General features: G+C 35.7%; 1 protein-coding gene across 6 annotated transcripts in view; it reads right to left on the reverse strand.

Annotated features, from left to right (window-relative positions):
• Window positions 1–16,263, reverse strand: part of VPS13A (vacuolar protein sorting 13 homolog A) — a 100,168-nt gene that overhangs the window by 67,623 nt on the left and 16,282 nt on the right. For all 6 annotated transcript variants that reach the window (XM_050329676.1, XM_050329675.1, XM_050329674.1 and 3 more), the window contains exons 14-22: window positions 16,197–16,259; window positions 12,394–12,529; window positions 11,617–11,711; window positions 10,667–10,809; window positions 9,223–9,424; window positions 9,023–9,137; window positions 7,172–7,308; window positions 3,363–3,495; window positions 2,480–2,597 (exon numbers count right to left, since the gene is read on the reverse strand). In XM_050329676.1, the coding sequence (XP_050185633.1) occupies window positions 2,480–2,597; window positions 3,363–3,495; window positions 7,172–7,308; window positions 9,023–9,137; window positions 9,223–9,424; window positions 10,667–10,809; window positions 11,617–11,711; window positions 12,394–12,529; window positions 16,197–16,259 (1,142 nt within the window). The remainder of the gene's footprint in view (window positions 1–2,479; window positions 2,598–3,362; window positions 3,496–7,171; window positions 7,309–9,022; window positions 9,138–9,222; window positions 9,425–10,666; window positions 10,810–11,616; window positions 11,712–12,393; window positions 12,530–16,196; window positions 16,260–16,263) is intronic.

Raw genomic sequence — 16,263 nt, forward strand, 5'->3', positions numbered from 1 at the left:
CTCACTTTTCTTAACAGAACTACGCTGTTATATGCAGACAGTTCCAAATATCAATAAGAAAAGTTCAGGAAAAATATAATGCTGACTTTATATGACACTATACTTGTAAAAATTGAAATATAAAGCAATAGTTACATGTATACTAAAAATACATTTATATATATGTAAGTGATGTGAACACTGACGCATAATACTCTCTTTAATTATAAATACTGAACTTTACAACTTAGATGATTCTTGCTGAAACAAAAGCTATCAATTAACTTCTATTATTTGTGCACAATGTCATTTAGAGATCACATGGGCTAAACCATAGAATCATAAACACCATGTCTGTACATCAATAGTTATCAACAGAACTTTCTTAAAAACAGATTATGCAGTGATAAAAAGAGATCTGGCATTTTAAGTTACGCTGATACTGATAAATTTGGGGGGTTGAGTAGTCAAAGCTAGATCAAAAAATAGAGCATTTTTAGTTTTAACTGACTTGGAAGATATAAAAAAAGGTCTGATTCTCACCATCAGGTAAAAAGCTGCTGTATCATTTCAAGACTTTTATATATATATATAAATAAAATACATATATATAATATATATATGTGTGTATATATATGTATATACATAAATATACACATATAAATATATTCCACCTATCTATATAGATAGATAGAATGCTCTGGAGTATTTTAATACCATCTGCAGAACAGATTCTTGTGGGGTGCTTGGTTAAAACAGGCACTATGAACAAACCATACTATTAGGCCTTGGCCTGTCGTGGCAAGAGGCCTGCTTGCTGGTTGCGGGGGGAGTGCTGGCATTGATGTCAAGTTGCAGGAATGCTAACTGTTGAGATAACGGGAAGGAGCTCTCGGAGAAAGACAACAATTTCATGCGCATGGTCAACGCATGAACAGTGCATATAAACTAATCGTATAGCAACATGTACTAAGTAGTAAGAAATGTGTTTAACTATTGCAAACCAATTATTTAGAGACATGTACTTATAGTTAACCAATAATGTAGTGACGTGTATGTGTGTGAGAGTATAAAACAAATGCTGTAACACATAATAAACGAGATCTGCCTATCGATCACATTGGTCTGCCTGCAGTTGCTCTGTGCCCTCTCGGCCAACACATTCTGAAAGCATTTGGAGACTGAACCAGGTACAAAACATTCTGCTATTGTTGAGTCATGGTATCAACATGCTAGATTTGAAATGGCTGCTTGCTCTTGGTGTAAGTTAAAGTATTAGTTTTTATTACTAGCTCGCTATGGTACACTTTATATCGTACCAAACTGCTATTTGTGGCATTCTTAGCAGTTGTGGAGAATACAGGAAGCATACAGGAAGAAGAACAGCTTATCTCCAAGAAACAGAACTATCCCAGGGGAAGAAAATTCGGTAATTTCTAGACACAGATAGAAACTATTCACTGTTAATTGAGTGGCTGCATGAGAGTTTCTAATATAGAAATAATATCCATTGGGGAAAATTTATCCAGAATCAGTATAGAGACATGAACTGCCAAAAGGAGAAGTACACCTGGTAGCCGAGACAGACAGGTAGTATTACAGTATGGTAACTGGTATTCTCATTAAGAGCAGACACTCTTTAATTCAGGTTACGCTAGCATAACTTTGATAGATGTCAATTAAAACCCCACATTAAAATTAAAATTAAGTCGTTCTGTTATATGACCATATAAATGCAATCTAATGTTCCAACATAAAAAGATTCCTGTGAGTTGTATTTCTCTTATTTGACCTTCTCAACCAAACAGGCAAAAAGTAAGGAGGGAAAGTATAAGACATCTTTTGTAAAGTCAAGCATCAAGACTCCGGCCTCCCAGGTTTCCAGAAGATGGTAGCATTACATCATGCAATCTTTGATCATTCTTAACAATACTATTCATTTTCTTCCAATTGAGTACATTTCCATAACAGAATTTTGCTAAGTAAGTCTAAGTGCAAACTCAATGCATTAGGAGCTGTTTCCCTGAGAAGCAATCCTTTGTATGTAAACAAACAAGAGGAATGATCTACATCAAAGAGAGGGAGGTATGACAGAATTATTTTTAAAAAAAAATTTTTTTTTTAAATATAAGAGACTTTATAAAAGAGACTCTAAATTCAGATTTTTAGCTCCTCAGTATTTCTCTCATGAGAACTGAAATGCAGCAATTAGAACAGGCAATGATATCTTTAATAAAAATCTTTAAATATATTATGCATACTACTTTTATAATCATATAACATTCTATCACCTTTTCAATATCTGAAAATTTCTTGAGTTTATTATAATTTTTCTACATAAATGTATTTTTACTTCTAAGAGTCACACCCGGCCAATGTAAAATAGCACAGGAATCTGGTAACTAGATTTAAGTAACTAGATCGTTAGTTTTCCCTCCCTCCCCCCTCCCCTAAAAGAAGTAATTTACTACAAAATTTCAAAATTGGGAAAAACACATACTTGGGCATTCTTGCATCTGTAACAACCATAGCCCTGCTAAATTCCATATTTACATCCAAGGGCTGCAAGATACATTGAGATGAATTTTTTAGCTTCCGAGCTTCTTGCCAGTTCTCATCTATAAAAACAAAGAAAACCTACACTTTAAACATTGGAAGAGATTTTCTCATTACAGAATTAAAGTAACTGATATTAGTACATATTGCTAAAAATTCAGGTGACCTCATCTCTTTTACAGGTCTATATATCAACAGATATATGCTATAGAAGATCTCTGAATTCAGACACAGAAGACTACTGAATAATTTCTCCCGTTCACATCTAAACAGTTACCCCATCTATGCTAGAGCCTTCTAAGAGTCTGATTCTTAACATGCATGGTACTGGATTTGAGGTTTTGGAACCAAAGGATTAAGAATTAAATGCTTATGGCTTCTCTGATTATGACTGACACTATATTGCCAGTTCCCAAACTATTAGTCAAAGTTTCCTTTGAGGCCTTATCAAAGTAAATTGATTCTGATTCTTTCTCTACCTTCTCAAAATGATCAAACCTACAACTACCTGTGGATTCTGCTCTAAATTTGGAGAAGAAAAGAAAAGGCACTGAAGGAAAATACCATAGAGAAATTAATTAGTCCTATGTTTATTATGCAACAAATAAATGAGATGTCTTCAAATATAAGGGATTTTATTATAAATTTGTTTATTTAGCAAAATCTAAAAAGGTATGTTTTGGAAGTTCGTCCCATGTTCATAGTTTCATAGTCACATGTTGAGTTTAGAACACGTTTGAAGACATATGTTTTAAAGATTCTTCACTGCTTCAGTTAAAAACATAAGAAAATTCATGTAAAGAAAGATTACTTTCATGAATACTTACCATGTTTACTGTACAGTAAGTGTATACTGCTGAGCTGGATGTCAAAACTGTCATAAGCTCTTGACATTATATCTTCGATAGAGCTTTGTCCTACTTTGAGTTCTGACAAATCAGAACGATTTTTGCTTGTCATCTTAAGACAGTCACAAAAAAAAAAGAATAAATCAATTTCAAAAATATTCAAAGCAATAATTCTAAAAACACTTGTTCCTACCACAATAAAAGACTAATTTTAATTCCTCACTATAGGGACACAGACTCTTATAACTATCACAGTACAGCAGAACAAAACTCTATTTCTTCTTCAAGGAAAGAAACAAAACAAAAAATGAATTAAAATATATGAAGCTTTAGACAATATATTTTGTATAAAATCATTTTCTTTAAAAAGTGACTCATACTCCAAAGTATAAAGCCTCAAACTTTGTAATCAGTAGAATAATCATTCAGTATTTTTATATATAAAAATATTACTGCACTAATCAACTCAGAAATATGAAATCTATTTCTGAGTCCTGTTGAATTCAGTTGTGGTATACTAGCTAAACAGAGGAAAAGGGGGTTTGGACTGTTCATCTCAGTCTTGCCTTTATTATCAACCAATATTCCTTTGACTTGTGCCCATACTTCCTGGGTATTTCACACTCGTATGTGCCCTCTCTGCTGTTCATCTCTGATGGCTGTCCTCAACCTTAAATGTCTAATGATTCTGGATTCATATTTGGTTCTGTCAGACCCAAGTAATATTCAAGAGAACTGAAAGAGGTTTAAATACTAGCATCTAAGACACAGCATTTCTTTTTCCAGTTCTGCTGAACTATGACTACTTTTACATTAAAAATAATTTGCAGATTGAAAATTTAGAATTACTAGATTAATAATCTTACGTATCTGCATTAAAATACAGTTTTAATTTTATATGCCATTTCTCCCCGGGCTTGATCTCATCCAGTACGCAACTGAGGGAAAAAGACTGTTTGCTTTGTATTAGACATAATAATTAAACAAATGACCTACATCTTACTTAAACATATGTCACTCATAGTGAATACGTAATTAGTAGTCATATTCTGAGAGGTAATTAAATTTTCTCTTATGGTATTGCCAAATTTCCTCATCTTGCTTTCTAATTTCTACTAAAGGACAGAAGCCAATTCAGGAGTCACATTCACTACAAAAATTACTTATCTATTTCAGAAAAAAGAGTCTCAACACACTTACTGAAGTCTGATTTGAAATGTGTTCTTCTACGTGTTATTCAAAGAGTAGTGTCTATAGGTGCAATAGCAGGTGGAGTATTAGATCTAAGGGGCTGTCTCAAATACCCAGGCAGCTACAAAGTGCCACCTCTACAAAGTGCCTACAAATGACCAGCATTCAGAAGAGCTGGAAGAATTATTAGTCACTGAAATAACTTGGATTTACAACCAGGTCACTTATTTTTAGTATTTACACAGCAATGTTTTTTGCTAATTCCACTTTCTGAAGCAGTTCTTTCTAAACATGGCCTACTGCAAGGTCCTGCACTTGGATTGGGGCAACCCCTGGTATCAATGCATGGCACCACCAGGACAGGTGCAGGCTGACCAGGTAGAGCTCTGGAGGGAACCTGCTGCCTCACAAGTGCCAGGTTGCAGGATGTGCCCGACTCTTATGCCAGCACCAGACAAGCAGCAGTGAGCACACCTGTGGGAGGTGTGCCCAGGTAGAGGAACTTCCCTGCTTAGTGACATAGCTCCAGGAGGAGGTGAGTAGGTGGAGTTGGTCATAAGTCATCTGAATACGAGCCAGCAATGTGCCCAGGTAGCTAAGAAAGTCAGTGGCATGTATGTAGCTATGTCAGCAGCTTGTATCAGAAATAGCATGGCCAGCAGGACTAGAAAAGGGATCATCACCCTATACTCAGGACTAGTGAGGCTGCACCTTGAATACTGTGTTCAGTTTTGGGCTCCTTACAGCAAGAAAGACACTGAGGTGCTGGAGCATGTTCAGAGAAGGGCAGTAAAGCTGGGGAAGGTCTGGAGCCCAAGTCCTGTGAGGAGTGGCTGAGTTAGCTGAGGGTGTCAGCCTGAAGAAAAAGAGGCTGAGGGAAGACCTTATCTCTAAAACTACCTGAAAGGAGAGTGTAGCCAGGTGGGGGGCAGTCTCTTCTCCCAAGTAGTAAATGACTGCATACACAGAAACAGCCTCAAGTTGTGCCAGGGGAGGTTTAGGAAAATTTCTTCATTGAAAGGGTTGCAAACATTGGAAGAGGTTGCCCAGGGACATGGTTGAGTCAACATCCCTGGAAGTATTTCAAAACCACATACACATGGCATTTAGGGACATGGATTAGTGGTGGACTTGGTAAGGCTAGGCTAATAGTTGCACGTGAGGATCTTAAAGGTCTTTTCCAACCTAAGTGGTTCTATAGTTCTATGATCAATGCAGGCTAGTGATGATGGGATCGAGAGTTGTCCTGCTGTACTCTTGGATTAAAAGCTCAACACGACTTAGCAACGTGCACTTGCAGTTGAGAAAGCCAACCCCATCCTGGGCTGCATCAGAAGAAGCATGGGCAGCAGGCTGAGGGAGGTGATTCTGCCCCTCTATTCTGCACTTGTGTGACCCTACCTGTGTACTGCAACCTGCCAGTGCACGCCCAGAGAAGAACTACAAAAATGATCAGCAGGACAGAATACCTTTCCTGGGAAAAGAAGGATGAGAGAGCTGGGGTTTTTCAGCCTGAGGAAGAGAAGGTTTTGATGAGACCCTACAGCAGCCTTTCAGTACTCAAAGTAGGCCTATAAAAAAGATGTGAATGGACTTTTTAGCAGGATCTGTTCTGATAATAAGAGGGGTAACACTTTAAAAAAGGACAGATTTAGGTTAGCTGTAAGGAAGGATTTTCTTACAAGGAGATGATACATTGGTACAAGTTGGCCAGACAGGTCATGGATGCCCCATCTCTGGGCACATTCAAGGTCAGACTGGACAGGGCTCTGAGGAACCCAATCTAGTTGAAGATGTCCCTGCTCATTGTAGGGTGGTTGGAAGGTCCCTTCCAACCCAAACAATTTTATGACTAAGTGAAACCACATGCTCAGAAAGTCCAACTGCTGAAAAGACAGAGCAAATGTACTCTCTTTAGCAAGATTTTGACATCTGAAACAAATCCTTACTTAAGCAGTAGATAAGGCAAATTAAACAGGTATTAAGTAGCAGAATCAATCTTACCCAGTCTACAAGTAAAAGAAAAAGCAATTGCCCACATACATACAAGATCATTTATCCTGATAAATTCAGCAGTGAGAAGATTGCTAAAAATACTGTTATAGTGATAAATTCTACATAAATCATTAGTTTTTTGACTTTTCACTTGCATTACATCTCAAACATACCCCTAATTTTACTCAAATTATTTTAAAAATTGTCAGTATGTTTACTTCTCTCATTTTAAAGTAAACTCAATGACCAAAGCTAAATAGTAATAAAAATAGTTTAATAAGAATACCATTTAATCATGTAAATAAGAAGTTCACTGTTTTGTATTCTAAAGCAAAAAAAATGTTAGACATTTTCCATGTAACACTTCAAAGTATCAACAGTCGTTTCCTATTACAGGATGATCACTTTCTAACAATTCTTTTGGATTGAAAGAATACACTGAGAAGAGTTCAGTAATTTCTGCCTTGACTGGAAAGCAGTTTAAGATAAATAACTAATACATAAACAGCAAGTGGTACTTTTACTTAATTGGTACCATAAAATACAAATGTAAAAGCTGAATTATAATTTTCAGTAAATTATTGCATTAGGTAAATACATACCTTAACACTACCAAGATCCAGAAGTAGCAAATTTGATGTATTATCATAGAATCCTCTTTGTGGAACAATGATGTATGAAGCCATGAGGTTAATTTTGAGGTCAAGAACTTTCTGGGTTTCAATAATGTACATCAAACCTGAAAAATAGTATAATAAGTAAGCATAAACAAAGTAACCCATACAGAAGCTATAACATTTAAAAAAAGCTATAAAAAACAAATCAAGTCTAACTTGAAATGAATCATGAATGCTAGATAACTAAGGTACAGATGATATTCAGATTTCTTCTGAACCAATAATTACGTGCAGTCCTTAAAGAAGCACAAAGTAAATGAAACAATGACAGCAAACAATGCTAACTGACAAGTAGAGACAGCAACATGACATATGCAAATCCAGAAAAGTTCCATAATCAGCAGAGATGAAATAAGAATTGGAATGTGAACTGCAACTTTGCAATTACTGGGTTAACCCACTGCACCCTGTATATTAAAAAATTTAATTGTTCTAGAAATTCTTACTGGGAATATCCAGCTGCACTGGTCAAACTGCTAGTGTTGTTACCATTGAGATACAAAGTTAACACTGAGATGACGAGCATCTCCATCTTCAGACACTGAAGATAAGAAAATACGTAATCTTACAAAAATTTTGTTTAAAAATCATGCAGTTAGTTGGGAAATTCAGACTGTCAGAACATTTGAGATCAAACTGCGTTTTTGCTCATCTGTAGAGGAAGGAATGGTCATGCTTCAAGTTAGCACTGAAAATTGCCTTATGATGCAGCCACAACCCACTAGATATTTATCATGTGCAACAAGCTGATAATCCCAGTAGAGATAATAAATTATAAAGATGACAACATGACACTCAGCACATCCACTGATAACAAAACAATTAAAACTGTTACATTATCAAAGGCTGTCTTGCCACAGGAGAGTTAGGTTAATCAATGAAGAACTAGGTGACAACCACATTTCAGTATTTGCAAGGCAAAGCAACTTGGGATACTGCTAACTGGATTTGGGTGATGTAGAAAGTTCAAGCAAATACTTTCTCTTTTCCTTCATTTGGGAAGACAATGTAGCAGAGTCCATATATTGACCTCTGGTAAACCAAGCTTTTGTAATGTCTTTGAGTGCTGAAAATCGTAACTACTTTGTAGCAAGTTCCCTCGCTTCTGCAGTTCACAGTTCCCCTGTATTTTCCAGCTATCTTATACTACTTCAAAGAAAAGTGTTAAAAATTCATTCCTGAGGATTGCAAGTCTGACCATATTAGTTATATTGATACGTTCCCATTCTTCTCATTCTACTCCTGAGACTAGAGTAGTCTCCCCCAAAGCAGAATATTCTGCAGATCAAATCTCCATATCCTGGAAACTCTGTAAGTCTCGGACAAGATTTTACAAGAAATGCACCATGTATTTTTAGACATTCCACCAAATCTCTCAAATTTTAGACATTCCATCAGTTTCTGACTGGATCAAGCCTTTAGATTACAACAGGCAACTCAGTATTCTTGTGAGGGTGTGAACAACATTAGGTATACCTCTAAAGTAATAATATGCTGAAACTGTAATAACATCCAGCATGATTCCATACAGGTATGCAGTATATTTTACAAAGAAGTAGAAACAGTTGAATTTTTAAAAGTTACACACATAAAATTATCCAATACCTAGAATAAATGTATTGCAATGAGATTGAATAATTCAACTTATTTAGGTGTTGTGTTAGAAAGCTATGACTTGGGATACATGCATCTCCATACGGAAGGATACAACGTTGTCTTACTCCTAGAATGCAAAATTTGTCTGAGTGTGCCATCAGAAGAGCATGCAGCACTTGCCTGTTGATGTTTTTTCACGAAACTCTTCAAGTTTCATCAGAGTTGCTGATGTCAGTTGCTCTAAACTTACATCTTTAGGAGGTCTGAAGAAATCCACTAAGTTATTTACTGTCATCTGTTAAAATAAAGGAAAAATAAAACATGGCAAATTTACTATTAAGATTTTCCAAGATTTGTACCTTATTCCAGTCTTTACTTACTGCATCATACACTATTTCCAGAGGCTGTGATTCTATTCTAAGCCTCTGATCTGCTTTCTCATCCAAAGGATTAGTCTCAAACATTATGCTTAGAAGTGAGGTACTCTCATCCGAATAGGCCGTTCGAGAAGATAGGAGACAGGGAGTACACTTATCTTGGGCCGTGCCTGTAACTTCAAGTGAGGTAATTTTTGTTTCAAATCTGTAAAGAAAGGTAAACAGTCTGTTCAGACATAATATCTGTCTAGTTAGGTACAATTAGATAGTACGAGTATTTGAAATGAGCTTGAAAAAAACCCAATACACCTCTACCCAAACTTCAACATAAATAGTTTACTCTAATGAGTGTAAACATACATCTGTGTGTTAACTGTTTTCCATTTCATTATCTTTTTTGTCTGTTAGCCACCCTTGACTAAACAAGAAATGAGGGCCAAGTTATTTCCTTCATACACTTTTCATGAGGACAGGTGTCAGGGCAGGAAGGAGACAAACAAATGGGAATTCTGCAGTATGAGCTAAAGAATTACATGTTATAATTGATACTAGGAAACAGACCTATATCAGAAAGGAATGAGTTCCAGTGCAGAGAAACAGAAGAAACAAAGGCAAACAGTCTCATTACTATCAGGAAATATATTTTAGGTCTTGGATTTTTAATCTTCTCATTGCCTTGTCCACCTCTTTAAGAGCTCTCAGTCGAAGATCTTTATCTCCAAACACTCAAAGAAAAATGCTTCACTATAAAAATGTAATATTTTCTTCCTTTTTCTTAGTATAATAACTTCATTGGGGCCATTTAGATGCACAAGAGTACAAACATAAAAGCCACAATCAAAACTTGAAAAAGATCAATAGTATCTTAATATCATACATACATTATACTAATATGCCTCAAAGTACAGAGTAGAAGATTTAAAACTGGAAGGTTACTTGACCCAGAATTTTTAAGTCATTACATTTGAACTGAAATTAAAGTATTTCAGTAGATACTTTCCATCTGCTAGTGTGAGACCACAAAACAAAGCAAAAATCAGTTACAGCTTTCTTCTAAAATCTAATCTGAAAGTTAAGGTTAACTTTCAGATGTTAAAATGTCCACACACAAGCATTCACAAAATCACCTTGCTCAGATTAAGTTTCAAAAGGAGTAACAGTTGCTTTTAAAAGCAAGTAACAGTTAGCAACTGGATTGTTTGCACATAACAAACTGGAAAAAAAGGAGTAAATCTGTATTGGCACAAAAACCTCTGAAGATGCAGAGAACTCTATCATGGAGACAGTATCCTTGATTCATCCATCAATTGTAAAATGATTCCACCCCCAAACTGCACAAGAAACGATGGTGAAAAATGGAGTTTAAATACCATAACAGTCTTAAAAATGCTTATTAGCCATCATCAGCATTTCATGAGGAGCGAGTACAGTTTGACAGAAAGCTCACCTTATTGCTTGTGCACCTGGTCGTTGCGTAAATACTGTACTCAAGCCAGTTAATGCAAATTCTACCAGCTCAGGTGTTTGCCTGTTTTCTCTTATGGATATAGACATGCTCAGTAACTTCACAGAGAACTTCATGGCTTCATACTATATATGCCAAAGAACAATACAGGATTATAAAATACATTAATACACATTTTGAAAGAGTTTATGAAGAGATGAAAGCTACAAATAACAGTTCAAAACTATTTTTCTCATGCTATGAGTAGCTTGTATCATAGTTGGTGTAAAAGTCATATATTTACTAGGAAGAGGCAAAGCTAGCGTAAAGAGTAGACTTATGTATGTCTGATGTCTCTACATAACATTTTGTGAGAAAGACTCTCTGATGCAGAGGCAAAAAACAGTTGATTGTATTGTCCTTGGTATTCCACATCAAGATGACATCAGACTATTTCTGAATGGTTCAAAATGTTGCTCTTCCCTGTTACAGTCCTTGAATCACCTCTTTCCTTATATAATCACTTATTCTACCTCTTCTACTATCACTCATATTTTAGATTCCATTGTATTTTCTTATTCCTTATTAAGATCCCTTAGTGCATTTTGTGAAGAAGTTTCTGAATATTTTGAAGGTGATCTATGAAGCACTTCAATATTTAAAGAATAATACACTACATACATGATTTTGTGATAGCTAGAGTAAGCAAAATTTAATTGTGAACTATTTCAAAACATCCAAAGTAAGCTCTACAACTAGTATCCTGAAACTGTATCTAAGGTTGTTCTCTTCTGCATAAAACCAGCACACAGAACTTAATTAAAAAGTATCAGAACAGTATCCAAATGTAAAGACAGAGCTTCAAGTAATTTGAAAAGTCATCTCCTATGTTTAGATTTTTATTAGTAGATAAAACTACCAATGGTTTGGCATCATAGTCAGTCATGACTTACTGATTTTGGAAGAAATGGATCCACAGCTGTTTCACTATATCCAATTGCTGCATAAAGTTTAGCCTTCTCTTCCTGTGTCATCAATTCTTCAAGACCTGTCACATTTCAAGAGGTTAGTTAAACTCAGCACAGGTATCTGAAAAATGCAAATGCTATTGTACTTTCCAGGGCTTGGTAGCTCTACAATGTACAGTAGGTAGTGTCAACATTATCCTGAATTAGTAAAAGCAAATACACTGAGGTTTAAAGCCAAGTCTTGAGTATCCTAAAGCATGCTTTAAAATGCTCTTGTACTTTTATTCTGACCTATTCTATTTCCTAGGTTGCTAACAACAGAAGCAACCTTCCTGATTCACTTTCCATTTTTCATAATCTTTACTAGGTGCCCCATACTTAAGTAAATGAGGGGGTCTCTAATACATTGCATGAAAGAGACAAATTTTAAAATGAATGGAAGTAAAATAATTTTCATTCCATTAACTTCTACTGTTTTCTAGTACTTTCTTCAAATACCCATACACATACACTGTGCATGCAAATACAAAAACTGTAGCAGAAAAAAACACATATCGAAGAGAGTTCAGAAGGAACTATTGAAGGAATTGTACGATATCTCTGTCACATGCAATTAACAACTTTATCAGCAAAAAAAAGGCTAAGAGAAAATGTAAATGGCAATAATGTGATAATAAAAACAAAGTTCTATTCCGTTGCTAAGGATCTATTATTCTATAAATCATTTCTAATAACAGAAAAAATATAAATAAATTATCATACTTGAACCCTTGATTTCTTGCTTTTTTTCATCCTTTTTTTCACCTGACCAGCTCCATATCCAACTAAACCAGCCACCAGAGTTTTCATCATCTTGTTTTACTCCTGGTCTGTAGATTTTTAATCCAGCCTTAGTTGCCTTAAATTTAAAAAATACTCAGGTAAGTAATTGTCTTCATGCTTCTTTCTTCATTTTCTTAAGAAAAATATAGACCCAAGGCAGTTCTAACACATCAAAACATCATCAGACAACAATTAAAAAGGCAATACGTTAGTCCTTAGTTTTTCTTCTAGTGACTTTTCAAGTATACACTGCAGTATCAGACCAATTCTATTTTGCATAATAACAACCACCTTTAAGAACGAAAAGGGCATGTAAATGGTCAATAAATGTTTCTTACATAGCAGATTTTCTCTCTAGTTTTCACCATAAAAGAATCCACAACATTATACAGTGCTTTACATTACAATAATGGCATTATAAACAATCATTTAAAATACATATGTAAGCAATTAAATAGCTAGCACAAGCCAAAATTTAAATCGGCCCTATATTTTTTATTTCAAGATAGATGTGAAAAGCAATTAAAAAAAATTACTCTTGTAATACAGTATTTACTCTAAGAAAAACAGACAACTATTCCTGGATCTGATACATACAGGTATAACAGTAAGGAAACTATCCCTTCTCCCACATTCATCATTCCGTACCTAGGGGATGTCCTGTCTGATACCAGCAATGATTCTAATGCTGGTCCTCACAGAAAGTGCAAACTACATACACTGAAAGTTTGGCATGGGAATGGCAAACAACCATCAAGTGATCTAAGAGACAGAAGAGTTCTCAAAACTGTAGCATAATACACTAACTTTCTTCACAACTAATACGATCCAAAACCATACAAACAGTTGCAGATAAGCTCTAAATTTAGAGGTGAAAGCAATACCTAAAGTGAGTGAGACAGGGATCCCTTCTCAGCATTCAAAACCCCAAGATCTCTGCAACACAGTTAGGGAGAACAGCTGACTATAAATCCGAACTATGTAGGGACTTGTCATATCTACGTACCTACAGGCCAATTTAAAGTGGACTCACCACAAAAACACAGAGGTTTCTGAATTGATACTATAGATTCACCTTAGAGAGATGATGCAGAATGTCTCAAGCCTCAAAAAGTCTGAACAAAGTCCTCAAAACTCCTCTTTATAAAGGTCACCAAGTCATGAAGTAGATGCTACAGAGTCAACAGTCCAAGGAAAAAATGGAAAGAGCCTTAGGTAAAAGGCTGTTAAACCTGTGAAATTACAGGTTTATCAAGGGATTGGTATTGAAGGACAACTGCCATAGTAAATAAGAAGGGATGTTTAAAGCTGTGATGCTCCACATAGCAGGTAGCAGCAGGCACTGGAGTCCAGGGTAAGCAACACTACCGACAGCAGTCAGGGGAACTGTATTTCTGCAAAGATGAACAAAAAAAATCTGTGTAGTGTGGGAACTACACAGATTTGCTGAAGAATTCCTCTTGAACTTTCCCTGTCATCCATTTACAATGGTTTAGTAATAAATGCAGTCACAGATTGTGGCAAGCTTAATCAGCAAGGTAAACTGTTTTGACTAAGAGAGAGAAGTATCTGAAAGGAAGGTGTAGCCAGGTGGGAGTCAGTCTCTTCTCCCAAGTAAAAAGTGACTGAACATGCGGAAAGAGCCTCAAGTCATGCCAGGGGAGATTCAGATTGGATATTATGAAAAATTTCTTCATTGAAAGCATTCTCAAGGACAGGAACAGGCTATCTAGGGATATAGTTGAGTCACCATCTCTGGAGGTATTTGAAAGACATGGAGATGTGGAGCTTAGGCACATGGTTTACTGGTGGACTTGGTAGTGTTTGGTTAACTGTTGAATTTGAAGATCTTTTAAGGTCTTTTCTAACCTAAATGATTCCATGATTCTATCCTGTATTCTTATTTAGGTGAAACACCCATAAGGTTTTCCCTAGATTGAAGCATAAAATTGCTCAAGCTATCTGTTACAGAGACTTGATGTTTGCCTCACTGAAGCTGTTTGGTGATAAGTGATAAGAACAAAAAGTGGCCTACGGTTTGGAAATAAAGTTCTTGCTACAAAGTTGCCAGAAAATCAGATAGCATTGTGATCACGAATATGATTTCTGGTGAGCTTGATTTCAAGATCTAGGTAAAAGCCCTTGAAATTCAACCTTTAGGTATGTTTTTAAAAATAGAAAAGCTTCACAAACAGCAGGATCATTTATCTGGCTTTACTCAACCCACATCTAAAGGGTGCTCCTTCAAATACCTAGCAGACTCAAGGCAACCTGTCAGGATATCTAGCTAGTAGTAGATTTTCCTCCTTTAAGTACTTTGAATCCTGTTTTAGAGGTATGACCTGATAATAGTAACACAGATGGGTGCTGACAGACAGATGGAGATAGAACACAGTAGAATCACCATGACCTTGATTTTCAGTACTTTGAAATATATTTAGATAATCAACTAGCAGATCTTTTAAGATGCTCTTTAACACTTCTCAAATGCAAGTCTTAAAGCCCAAACAACTGAAAATTCATTTGTTTGCAATCTATTTCCAAGCATTAGAGAAACCTATCTTAAATCTCAGGATTCAAAGGTAGTCAGGAATGCTATAAGACATAACCTTTTGTAAGCAGCATAGTCACATTGGGGGAAAGAAGAACAAAACTAGACAGGAAATACTTCAAGATCTTCCTCACCTTGCAAAAAGTTGGAGGAAAAAGATAAACCAAAAACAACTATACATTACACAATAAAAATACTCCAAAATCAGATGAGAACTACAAGAAGATAAAAAAACCCTCCTTATGAAAAGCAATCCAATTCAGTCAACCAACTGAAGAGGAGGGTCATGAATGTGTCTTCCGTAAAAGTCTAGATAATGATAACACTAGAAGGAAAAATCACATGTATTGATTCATCGTTAGAGTTTTGGGTTAGAAGTGCAACATCTATTCCTGCAGCAATAGCATTCACACTATACACTCCACACCTCTCAAAATAAAATCCAATTCCTTTCAAGCACTGCCATAAGCAGTAACTGAAATTCATGAAGTTTAATTATTACTACTTTCAGACTGCAAACTTCATAGTCTACTTAGTTTTAGTCACCTTGATTATTAATGTAGAAAGACCACAGATTTCAGGAAATTTATAAAGATTTCACTTTAGTGTCCTAGAATGATACTCAGATGCTACTGAAAAAGCAGTACATTAACCTAGAAAACTGAGGCTAACAAATTAAGTGTAACTACTCAAGTCATATTATCTTGCCTAGTTATGATTGTCTACTTAAAACGTTTTCTGCATTTGCTGTATTCTGAATAGTAACAGCGCAAACAGTCAACACACAACGGGTGTTCAGTCTACATACTATGGTATCATGAATGAAAGGAATAAACTAATAATCTACTGCTGGGGGATGGAGGGACCATGAAGCTTTGCATACAACCGCTTCCAACTTGACCTCTGTCATGTTTGGACCATATTTTCCACAGTAGATCTTCCTCATCACATGTGGAAAGAAATTTAGCCCAGATCAGTCACTCTGAAGAAGCAGTATATGGAGTTACTTAATTTTTGCTTAATCACAAGCTGAAAGTAACTATGCCCTATAGTAAAAAACATGAAACATAAGGAAAATTGAAAGACTGTATGATACACAATTCAATCAATAGATACAAAATCCGTCTGCCTGCAATGTCCACAACTTCATGCTTCAGTTACTCTTGGACTAATTTAAATGATGGAATTTTACCTCAACTTCTGCTTGTTGCCTTGCTAGAGTGATGTTAAAAATATCCAAAGCCTTTTCAAATTCCTGT

This window comes from Myiozetetes cayanensis, unplaced genomic scaffold (assembly GCF_022539395.1).
Source record: "Myiozetetes cayanensis isolate MyiCay16 unplaced genomic scaffold, myiCay2020 scf4, whole genome shotgun sequence".
Classification (NCBI taxonomy): Eukaryota; Metazoa; Chordata; class Aves; order Passeriformes; family Tyrannidae; genus Myiozetetes; species Myiozetetes cayanensis.